At 34.4% G+C, this 12,837-nt stretch overlaps 1 protein-coding gene across 1 annotated transcript in view; it reads right to left on the bottom strand.

Annotated features, from left to right (window-relative positions):
• The window catches only part of ATRNL1 (attractin like 1), a 408,799-nt gene that overhangs the window by 240,910 nt on the left and 155,052 nt on the right, over positions 1 to 12,837 (bottom strand). Inside the window, exon 26 of the mRNA XM_084903569.1 lies at positions 9,337 to 9,415. Coding sequence (XP_084759695.1) covers positions 9,337 to 9,415 — 79 coding nt within the window. The remainder of the gene's footprint in view (positions 1 to 9,336; positions 9,416 to 12,837) is intronic.

Here is a 12,837-nt window from a genome sequence, read left to right as displayed (position 1 = left end):
CCTCTAGTAAAAAATAAAGCTCTAATTGCCAGACCTTGTGCAAAGTATTGGCACTAATATAACGGTGGATTTCAGAATCAAAGTAATTAATACACCAAAATAGTTAACATTTGCAATACTAAATTCATGATCTAATGGCATGCAAGTTCAATATATTCAATATATTCTAATAACCTAAATGTCATGATTAAAATATATTAATCATTTTAGTGAATTATAATAAATCAAATTAGATCATAATTACTCTGATACCAAAGTAATTTAAAAATAAATAAATACAATGCACTATACAGCAAGAATACTAGATAATTTCTAGATAACAACAGTACATGTCAACTGTCAATTTGATATTACTTTCAGTACAGCTGTGATTCTTGGGGATGAGAAAAAAAGGCAGAATTCCTTCTCTTAAGAGAACATCAAAGTCAACTGGAGTCGCTTTTCCAAATTATACTATTTTGAAATGTTCTCTTTGGTTGAGAATCCCTATTATAGTGAACCACTATTCATGATGGAGGGTACACAATGTCCGGATGGTTCAACTTATTACATATTTAATATTCCTTATAATATAGTTTAATTATTAAGAAAACCAATTCTTCGAGATATTACTGGGAGAGCATGTTTATTCTAAAATTAAAACACAAGGTAAATGACTAAGATAACTATATACTGCTGGATGACGAACCTAATCTTTGGACAATTAATAAGAAATGCGTTAGAGTAATTATGTTAAAGTCATAGTAGAAGCATTTTGGTGGGAGAAGATTGTTCTTTCAAATTATAATCCACAGAATATATTTTAAAAGTTCACACTACTACTTGTAATACTTTAAACAATTAAATTAAATTAAATTTAAAAATAAAGAAAAAGAAAGAAATTTTAGCTCATAAAATTATATATACTGTTAGGACTATAGGGCAATGTGATCAAATTAAGAATAATTACTGACATACTGCTTAATTCTAACTTAGTATTAAATGTCTATACATATGCCCAAGTGTTAACAGTATGAGGTTAGGGGGAAAAAGCACAATGTAGGGGGCCCGTAGTGGTAGAAGGTTGGATGCTCAAACACAGAAGTAAAACATGTGGCACATTCTTTAAGTGGGGGCAATTTTGTAATTTAAACATTTTACAAAATATGAATGAATATGGAATATTAATAACATTATTACCTATACACTCAACTTTCAATGGGTCAGACCCTATATGTTACTACAATTCAGAAAAATTAGATTTCTATCATTTTACAAAAAGATAAAAGATGTTGCTTTGCCAAAGATATTAGCTAAGAAAAGTAATTCAAAAGCAGATAATAAAAAAATTCTTTCTAAACATAAATGATGAGAAAAAATCATTGATCACCTGCCTCCTGCACACCCCCTACTGGGGATCAAGCCTGCAACACAGGCATGTGCCTTTGGCGGGAATCAAACCCAGGATCCTTCAGTCCGCAGGCCAACGCTCTATCTACTGAGCAAAACAGCTAGTGCTACTTCATTTGTTATTATCACTTATTATTGATGATATTAATTAATATTGATGACTATTAATAATTACATACATTATTACTGGTCCTAACCATCCTAATAGGTGTAAAGTGGTATTTATCTATTTTTCTATTTCCCTGATGCTTAACGTTGCTAGGCATCTTTGTATGTGTGTAATGACCATTTATACATCTTATGTTGTGAAGTGACTATTCATAATCCTTTGTCTCTCTTTAATAATAATTTTTATTATTGAACTGTAAAATTTCTTTATATAGCTAGACACATGTGCCTTTTCAGATATATGATTTGCAAATATTTTTGCCCATTCTTTAGGCTGTCTTCTTACTTTCTTGTTTTTCTTTGATGTACAAGTTTTTAATTTTAATGAATTCGTTGACTTTTTTCTTTTGTTGCTTAAGCTTATTTAATATTTTAGAAGACCTTGCAAGGTCAGGAAAATGTATTCCTGCCTTTTCTTCTAAGGGTTTTATAGTTAATCTCTTACATGCAGGTATATTGATCGTTATTGACTTAATTTTTATGGATAGAGTAAGATGTGGGTCCAACTTCATTCTTTTGCATGTGGCTATCCAGTTGCCCGGCATCATTTGTTGAAAAAGTAATCTTTCCCCTATGTAATTGTCTTTGCACCTTGGAAAAAATCAATTGACTGTAAATGTAAGGGTTTAATCTCTATGCTCTCAATCCTAGTCTATTGATCTATATGTCCATCTTTATGTCAAGGGCAAACCAAATTGAGCTTTGTAGCAGGCTGAATCAGGAAGCGAATCTTCTGACTTTGTTCTCCTTTCTGAAGATTGTTTTTGGCTATTCAGAGTCCTTGAACTTTGACAAATAAATTCTTATTCTCTACTCATCAATTTCTACAATGGAGCCAGTTGGTGTTTGTACAGGGACCACCATGGAGCTAGAGGTCATTCTGGGAGGTGTGTCATCTTGGTGAAGAAAGAGAGCCTCCGATCTCCGACCTCCGCAGCTTTCACCTGGCGTGGAAGCTCTGGGATACAAAACTGGGCTGGGCTGGGATGAAGGATGAGAAATGCTGGATTGAGAGGAAATAGGCAGAGAGCAGATCATAGCTCCAATACTACAGACTTTTTTTTTTTTCTGTTCTGGTTGCACGGAGCTTCTCCTGCTGCCAATCTGGAAGTCAGCACCTCCATTCTCTCTCGATTTTCAATGTTACGCTTTTCCTTTACATTTTATTTCTGTTGGTGAGGAAGTGTGGGAAAGGGAGCCCCTGTGAGCTGTCGGCGGGAATGCAGATTGGTGTCCACAATTATCCATCTACAGTCTATTTCCAATCACAATTATCAGTTTAAAATCAGATTCTTACTCAAATCACTTAACTTGTGGTTTTCCATTTTTCTAAGAGTAGGAGCCACAGCAGAGTTTCAATGCCAATGGTGCATGTTAGAATCCATGTGGGCTTTGAATATGAACACATCAAGCTGAGGCTCAGTTCTGATGTATCGTGCGGTGTGGGTGAACAGTGAAGGGAACTCAGGGATACAGAAATATACATTTTTGAGATCCTCAGGTGATTCTAGGGCCTACTAGGTTGAGAACTACTGTGTCAGAGTCAGTATGGAGAAGGAGAAAACTCATAAATAATAGGAGTTGCTCTTACTAATAAATTAATGCATAAATAAAATGATAACCATTCTTTATATTAGATATCAATAATAAAAACAGCTACCATTTGTTAAAGTATGACAAGTAAAAGGCAGCGGGGAGAGTGCTTTGCATGCATTAACTGATTTAGTGCTGCAAACCTTATCAAATAGGCCCTACCACATTTTACTGATTACAAGACACATTTTGTTTTCACATTTTAATATCTCCGAAACCCGATGTGTCTCACAGTCGATGAAATCGTACAACCACTGTTGGCCAGATGGCAGCTATGATAGAGTTGTTCTTGCCGGCACACACACAAACTTGATTACTGTAGTCAGTGATAACATGTGAAGCACACGAAACATTTTTATCCGAGGCAAAAAGTGATTTATGAAATGTTGGTCTGTGAATGTGAACAAGTTTTATTAATAGCTTACCTAATTTATTTTGCTTCAACTCTCCTTTCAGTGTATATATGTGAATGATATAATGAAATCTGTATCTAAGAAACTCTCTAAAAGTCCTTTCAGTAAGTATAAGAGAACCATTCTTAGTGGTAGAGAGTACAGCGCCATAATTTAATTGGCACGGTGTGTTCTTTCTGTTACATCGAATAATGATCGACTGTGTCACGGTATTAGATAAAATACAGCATATTCCCCCGCCACAAACAGATTCATGGGCTATACTACAAGTGCTCAATTATTGAATCAAACCTGCTGAAACTCAGGCTATTTTTTATGATCTTCATATGATTCAGAGAGTTTGAATTTTGGGATCTCACAGACTCAATTTAAAATCACAGCTCTTCCATTTATAATTATAAGCTTTGAGGTATTGCAGTCAAATCTCCAATTTCTTACACATAGCTAAAGGGGAAATTATATATATATTCTAACGTGAGAATTAAATGTTATTTTAGTAAAATGTCCAACTGCAAAATGTTAGATCTTTTCCTAAAATTTAGTTATTTGTTTGTTACAATTGTGAAAGAATACAATCATCCTTCTTTACCCATTACCATTCGCAAAAACCAGAGATAATCCTGGTGATTCTCTTAAAATTGCCATGTATATAATGCATGTATGTGTACCGTATGAGTGAGTGCGTGCGTGTGTGTGTGTGTGTGTGTGTGTGATTTAGACAACTGGAAACTTATAAATCTCTGTCAATTACTACCCACTAAGAAACATATCTTTAAGATCTATAAATTCTTTTCGTTGTTGTTAATCCACACTTGAGGATATTTTTCCCATTGGAGAGTTCGAGGGAAGTGGGGGGAGAGAGAGAGAGAGAAAACAACAACAACAACAAAAAAAAACATTAACTGGTTGCCTCCCGCATGGGCCCTGACCTGGGGTGGAAATAGAAACTTCAACCGAGGTGCCAAGACCCTGCAGTGTGCAAGCCAATGCTATAACCACTGAGCAACACTGGTCAGGCAAGATAGTGTAACCTTTTAAGGGCCATGATTTTTGTTTGATTTGTTCACTGCTGTGTTCATCTAAAAATGTGCTTGAAACAAAAGTTGTTCAATAAATACTTGTTGAATTTTTAAAACTGTGATAATATAAATAGGTATGCTGAACATCTGTAAGCTTTAGCCTTACAAGATAAAGTGAAAAAATTAAAACAGTGGTAGTCATTATATTTTGCAATACAGTAAGAGAAAACTATAAAAAAAAATGTTAGCAGTGAGGCCATTAACTGCTAAAGATAGACATTTATATGAGCATATCCTATATAATAAGAGGCTAATATGCAAATCGACCAAATGGCAGGACAACAGGTCGCTCTGACACGCACTGACCACCAGGGGCAGACGTTCAATGCAGGAGCTGCCCTTGGTGTTCAGGGCACTCCCACAGGGGGATCACCACTCAGCAAGAAGCCCTAAGTCGGGCTCACAGCTGGCAGGAACAGCGGCAGCAGAGGGAGCCTTCCAGCCTCCCTGGCAGCACTAAGGATGTCTGACCGAAGCCATCAGTCAGACATCCCCCGAGGACTCCTGGACTGCGAGAGGACAAATTTCATGCACGGGGCCTCTAGTTATTTAATAATGGCTTAAAAACTTGCCTTCTATTTTTATTTTATTTTATTTTTTTAAATATATATTTTATTGATTTTGTACAGAGGAAGGGAGAGAGATAGAGAGTTAGAAACATCGATGAGAGAGAGTCATTGATCAGCTGCCTCTTGCACACCCCCTACTGGGGATATGCCCGCAACCAAGGTATATGCCCTTGACCGGAATCGAACCCGGGACCTTTCAGTCCCCAAGCCGACGCTCTATCCATTGAGCCAAACCAGTTTCGGCTGCCTTCTATTTTTAAACAAAAAAACATACTTTGAGGAAAGCTTTATCTAGATATTAAAATGCTAAACATTACATAAAATGATATTCTTAAAGGCCAGAGATATTGTAAAAGAAGTTTCACACAGTACCTAATTAATTTTAGTTTCTCCACCTAAAATAATATTTCTCATTACTCCCCTCACTCTCCATAAGCTGGTGTCTAAGAGGTAGAATAACTCACTTTGTAAAACATTGCATTACATTAATAATACTTAGATGATAACCCGATTATCACAAATATAGCATCACAGATATTTTATTAACCCAGGGCATTTCCTTTGTAAAGTATAACTTATTATGACTTCTCTGATTTTGTGCCCATAAAAAAAAAAAAAAGGAAATCATATATTTGCCTTTACAAAATCCTACCTGTAGTTTATAAGTTTTAGTTTACTAATTTTCACTCAAATTTCAGATTAATAATGCTAAATCAAAATATAGGTTTTATGCTGTTTGATTATAAAATGTGCAGGAGAGTTGTAATAGATCTTAAAAATAAATTTCCATTGAAAATGAATATTTTAAAGCATGACAATACAAGTGAACCCTTTTAACATACATTTTCTCCTAACAAATGTATTTGTAATGTAATAATTATTTACCTAAAATGGAATGTGGCAATAAAAACGAATGTTTTCAAGCTATAAAAATTCATCCTTCTACTGTATTGAAATATTTCCAATAGTCAATATTCATTTATTTGTACATATACCTCCCAAATTTCATATTCTTTATAGAGTTATCCTAGAAATGAGTTTGGGACTCCTATATGAAATGGTAATATTAAAATTGAAGTCCCTCGTAGTTTCATTTTTGTGTTTTGAAGAGACGCTGAATTCTCAGGGGTGCTATTCAAAAGGCACATAACATTAATAATAGCTTCCGATATTAAAATTATACCACAGAAAAAGCATTTGTGAGCTTCTGAGAAGCCAAAACTTCAGTTTTTTTAAAAAGCAATATGCCTGGTTGAATTAACACAATATATTTTTAAATGTCCAGAGATTATTTTCATTTTAAAATAGTCCTTATATTTAGAAACGCAAATAGCACAATTCCTGTTATAAAATTACAGAAATACTAAGAAGAAAAATATTTTAAATAATTTTCATTTACTATTACAGATAAATTATCCTTCTAACTAATCACAGGGGGCCTCTGAGGTTTACAATAATTGGTATGCTAAGGTTGTGGAGAAAGTTAACATATCAACACTAAAACACACACACACACACACACACACACAACAACAACAACAACAACAACAACAACAACACTGGGATATTTTCCTTTGGGGAATATTATAATTAATCTAATAGTTAAAACTAAATAAAGACAAGATCAGATAAAAAACACATTTTTAATTCCATCCACATCAAGTCTATAACTAGGATTATCATATAAACTACATCTAATGTAGTTAAAAATAAAAGTCTTTTGTTCTCTAAAACCAATATGACAATCTTTGAATAATATAAAAATTATTATCTAATACTAGATCTCTGCTAGCTATCTAAATAATGACATTTTTATTTTGGTTACCAATATACAAATGGTTTTCTAGACATTAGAATTTCGAACTTCAAAGATTTAACAATTAAATTTGAGGAAACTCATAATATTTTTTAAATATATTTTTTTATTGATTTCAGAGAAGAAGGGAGAGAGAGAGGGAGATAGAAACATCAATGATGAGAGAGAATCATTGATTGGTTGCTTCTTGGGGATTGAGCCTGCAACCTAGGCATGTGCCCTTGACTGGAATCGAACTTGGGACCTTTCAGTCTGCAGGCTCTATCCATTGAGCCAAACCAGCTGGGGCCTCATAATATTTTTTAACATATTATACTATAACATGGGATGACCTCTCAACAAGACAGATTTTGACAATTTTGTATTTCAGTATAGGTAGCAAATTAAATGCAAACATTATTGCCATATTAACAAAAACTAGATGGGCTTTGGAAAAAGGGCACTGAACTGACGGAGTATCAAGAGGACTTGGAGATATTTAGAAGCACAGATTGAATGGACCCAGTGGTCCCTAGACTAGTTCTCTCTTCCTAGTTCACCCTTGTTCTCTCCATATGCAACATGTATTTGGAGAGATTTGGTCTTTTAATCAAAAGATAAATTCATATTTTTATTTTTTAATTAAAGTAATGCCAGCTTCCCAGAGCTTCTGATAACATACAATAAACATCATCACTACATTGAGTTTGCATAACATTAACCAAATGCAATTAGTCATTTTGAGAAGCTTGAGTTTAATAGGGAAATGAACTTTTCACGTTAGTCTTCTCAAATATTTAATATCATTTCTAATGTTAGTTATCACAATCAACATTCCTAGAGTTCCAAGAACTTCCGACTGGGAAGGAGTTAGAGAGTGCAATTCTTTCTCTTTGGCGAAAATCAAGTTCAATTAGACAACGTACCCTCATAGAAGCCACTTACTGTCAGAGTTGTATACTGATCTTTTCTCAACCCCACAATTATTACAGATGCATTTGACAGGCTTGCTACTTATAATGAAGTGGAAACCCAGGATCCCTAATTGATCCTGAGTTCTTTTCTAATGATTAGGGACATAAATGTCACTTACCTTATTCCTTCGAGAAGACCTTCATTAACACTTTCTGCCTACCAACTGCTTTTCCATTCATGAATCTATAATTTCACCTTAATAGGTGGTCTAAGATGTTTATTCCTACTGGTTATCCCCACACAGAATTATACTTCTTGCTAAATATTTATATGTTTATATTTAATAAGCTCCTTTTCAATTAGATTACTTTTATAAGAGCGTCATAACTGGCCAATACTCATTGATTCTGCACCAGCCACATATAGAAATCAGAGAGGCAGAGAGGGTTAGATGAATAATTAGCTTGTGGTACAAAGGTGTAAAGTTTGTAGGCACTAATCTTTGATGGATGTTTGAAAAGAAAAGAATAATTAAGAAAAACTCACTAATTCTCTAACTTACAAAACTCTTGACTGCTTTTAAATAGATGGAAATATAATCTTTTAGCATATGGAAAAAAGAAGGTAAGTAAATATAGGGCCCTTTATATTATTACACAAAATTATACTAAGAAATGTAATAACAAAGAAAATACTAATAATAGAAAATTAATATCAATACTAATGTAATGTAACAATACTGTTAAAACAGAAACCTTTTCATTATATGAAGAACAGAACAATAAATCTATTCCATACTTACGCTCCTCAGATTGTTACATTTTTTTCTTTCAATTAGCCAATAAGAAACTGTATTTATCAAATTTATTTATAGCATTAGTTGATCTGAAAGAGTATTAGGATTACATTAAATATAATCAATTCTTACACAGAAATGGATCAAACTGAGGTGCACTTCAAGCATACCTGCACTATCAGATAATCATGAAATGGAAAAGGTTTGATTTCCAAAAGCAAAATCTGGGAGATAAAAACCAAAACCAAATAACTGCCATTCAAATTTTTCTTTGAAACTGCAACAGGCATTTATTAAAATAAATTATGATTTTATAATATAACTAATTATCCAAGTAAAAGAGAGTGTCAATCATTTTATCAACAGAATATCTGTATGCACTGTACATGCTAACACGACTTTAAAAAACGCATTTTACAACTAACTATTGCTTCTACTGTCTTAAAATGACTGGTAAAGTTGGTTCTGAAGCTTTAAAAATAAAAGACTGACTTGTTCAATCTTAATAAATAAAACTGACGTGAAAACCTACATTTTAAAGAAGCATGTTAATGAAGCAATAGAGACCCATGTGTTTGCTTGAATCTTTTAAGGAAAGATTAAGTGCTGTTACTGATACCTCTCTCCGGCGAGAAGCCCAGCACGTCTGCTTGATCTTCCAGACCACGGCAGCCACCAATAATAATGACAAAAAACAACTGGAAAACAAAACACAAATAATTGCTGCTTAAAATTAAGTTAAGAAACGTAATAAAAGAATATGCGGTAGATTTAAATATATACAGGCTGGGTCAAAAGTAGGGTTACAACTATGAGTAGTCAAAACACAGAGTTTATTATTGTATTATCTATTAATTATTGTATTATCTTCCATACAAACAGCTGGAGACCTACTTTTGCCCTACCCTGCATATAGAGAAGCAATCACTTTGCCTTGGTAAAAAATTCTGGCCAGTACATAGGACACACACTGGCAATTTAAAAATTAAGGTTGACTTGTGCTTGCACAATATATATTAAAACATTTTGCATTTTAATTTTATAATACGATATTATATATATTATTTTGACATGTAATTTTATGCAGTAATGTAATTATCACACAAATCTTTCTTCTAATTAATTTCCTTTCAATGTGCACGAAGTCATGCACCGGGCCACTAGTCTCTCAATAAAAGATTTAGGTGAGTCCAATTAATCAATCAATATTTATTTTCTCTTCCTTTTCTCTGTGGTCAGAGATTAAGCCGTACAAAAATATAGAAGGGAGAAGACTTGAGTCACTATGAATTGACTGGTCACTATAAAAATCCTGGTCTTCGTCCTTAATTAATAATCCTAGTAGTCATCAATTGATTTATTCATAAGCAGTGAAATTTTTTACACTTTCCACCCTTTTCATGACTTTACTACATTTTTTGCTCCTTGTCTCACTTGAAGAAATCTTAGAATATCCTTCAATGATGATGACGGTGACAATTCCAGCACCTGTCCATGAATGCTGAAAATCTTCCAGGTACTGTGCTAGATACCTTATATTGATCATTGCCTTTGGTTTTATAAGAATACTGCAGATAGCATGTATTATTCGTTTTTTAGAAAAGAAGAATCCAATGCTCAGAGTTCAAAGGAAATGGCCTATAGTCGCACAGAGAGCAAGTCGTAGTATCAAAATTCACACGCAGCCTCACACTCTTTCCTCCCCATCTGTTGGGAGCTGGGAGCTTACCCATTATCTCACAACAGTCCTATTTCCATACACATTCTCTAATTCTTGCTTCAGTATCAAAAGAAGTAGATTTAAAAAAAAAAAAAAAAGTCTGTGTCCCTAACCTTTCCAACCTCTGAGGTATCTTTTTATGCTTCATATAATTATCTCGTCTCATAATATTTACAACTTGTTTTCATCCTAATTTAAATTTTCCACAATACTCAAATCGCCTACCACCAAAAAATAAAAACAATACCCCTGCTTTATTGACCCTGTAGCTTCCTCTATTTTACCGAGCATGGGTCAATGCACCCACCTCCATGTCAAGTGGCTCATCATATAGTTTGATTTAACTCTTTAGAATCTGACATCTGACTTGTGAGCTAATAAAAATGTTAAGATTAAGAATAATTAATATTTATATAACACTGAACACTTTGTAGGACACTTTCCTCACCATGACTTCCAAATAATTAAATACACTGGTCTTTTCTCAATCAACTGACTTTTACTTCTCAACTGACAAATCCCAACCATCCTTTCTTAGAAACTCTGTCTGAATACTGTGTTTCCTTGGTTCCCCTCTATTCTTCCTGACACATTACAGCAGTGGTCGGCAAACTCATCAGTCAACAGAGCCAAATATCAATAGTACAATAATTGAAATTTCTTTTGAGAGCCAAATTTTTAAAACTTAAACTTCTTCTAATGTCACTTCTTCAAAATAGGCCATGGTATTTTGTGGAAGAGCCAAACTCAGGGGGACAAAGAGCCACATGTGGCTCGCGGGCCACAGTTTGCAGACCACTGCAGTACAGGATCATTGAAGGCAGGTTGCATTCCAGACGCCCTCTGCTAAAAATTACGGACATTTCTGAAAACTCACTTCAGAGCAACCATGCTATTATCTTCTCTTGCTCTCAAAGCGAGAGCTCAGCTATTTTCAAGCCTTCTACGATGACCTCACTTGCAATGGTTTTCAAATCTGTATCATTAGACAGACCTGCCAAAACACGAACATCTAAGAGATTATTTAGTTCAAACTCTTCCCAGAAAAGAAATTCTCAGCAGAATTCTGATAGTGACCCAGCTCCTAATTAAATGCTGGTGGCTGAGACGCTGCCTTACACGTCCATGCATCCTATTTTTAGCTTTCACCATTTTATAGTTCAAGCTATGGAAATATCCTTCTATGTAATTGTCTTTCTCAATTAGTGCTGCTTCTGTTTTCTGGGTTACACTGAGTCAGTCAGTTCCTTCTCCTTTGTGCTGAAACTTCCTATATACTCCAAGAAGCCTACATGATTGCCTCTACTCCAGAATTTCTCAGCCAGGAGCCTTTGTCCTCTAGGGGGCATTTGGCGGTGTCTGGAGACATGTTTGGTTGTTACCACTCGGTGGGTGTCCAGTGGGATGTAGGATACACAGGCCAGCCCCCCACCACCAAGATTTTTCCAGATCAACATGCTAAACCTGAGTAACCCTGTTCTAGTCTGAATTATTAGCACAGTGCTTGCACTTCCCTGTCAAACTGTTGTAATATTTACTGAGACATGATACTTAAATATAGTCCAAGGATCTATTCACCTGGAAACCTGTCCTAGCATTATCGCCATAAGAATTTTAACAGTATAGATATAAATCTCACCTCCAACTTACCATGTTCAGACTGAACTCCTGGACAATATTCATAAAAATGAAAGCAACTAACATCTGTGGACCAAGCTCTAGGGTGTGTTACATGCATATTTCTTTAATTGCCATAATGACACAGGATACGCCCTAGACACTGTTATGTACTCATTTAAAAGATGAGAAGGCTAACTCATGGAGAATTGAAGTAAAACGCCTAAATTATAAAGTATTTGGTTATAAGTTCTCCCCTTTCTTCCAACTTCATTCTTACCATTACTTTTCAGCTAAAATGCAAAAAAGTGCATTCAATCTTATTATCCTTCATACTCCATCAGGCACCAAATTTTGTCACCTGATTCTTAAAGAACATCTGCAGTAGTAGATAATAGAGCATATACTAAAAGTCACTTATATTAAGCACTAATTAAATAGCAAATAATGTTTTTCACAATCTGTAATTCACAATGTTTTTCAGTCAAAATAGTTACATGATAGAGATTCAACTTAAGATGAAGACTTGCTGAGTTTCTCTATCAAGTCTTTCTGATCTAAATTTCATGACTCAAGTGAATACTTCCATTTTCATAATGGTGCAGAAATCCAGATAAAAATGTTCAGTTTTCATAATTTCAACCTCTTCCGAGGAGGAGATATATACTTTGGAGGTTTGCAGCCAACCCTCTCTATGCTAATTGATATTAGATTCAAGCTCATGATGATATAAATAAATAGGCTGGTAAAATCAATAAATAGCTTAAGAAAATATTCTAATAA

Source organism: Pipistrellus hanaki, assembly GCF_964339955.1.
Source record: "Pipistrellus hanaki genome assembly, chromosome: 14".
Classification (NCBI taxonomy): domain Eukaryota; kingdom Metazoa; phylum Chordata; class Mammalia; order Chiroptera; family Vespertilionidae; genus Pipistrellus; species Pipistrellus hanaki.
The sequence above is the reverse complement of the archived record's forward strand: the minus strand, read 5'-3'. Positions and strand labels throughout refer to the sequence as shown.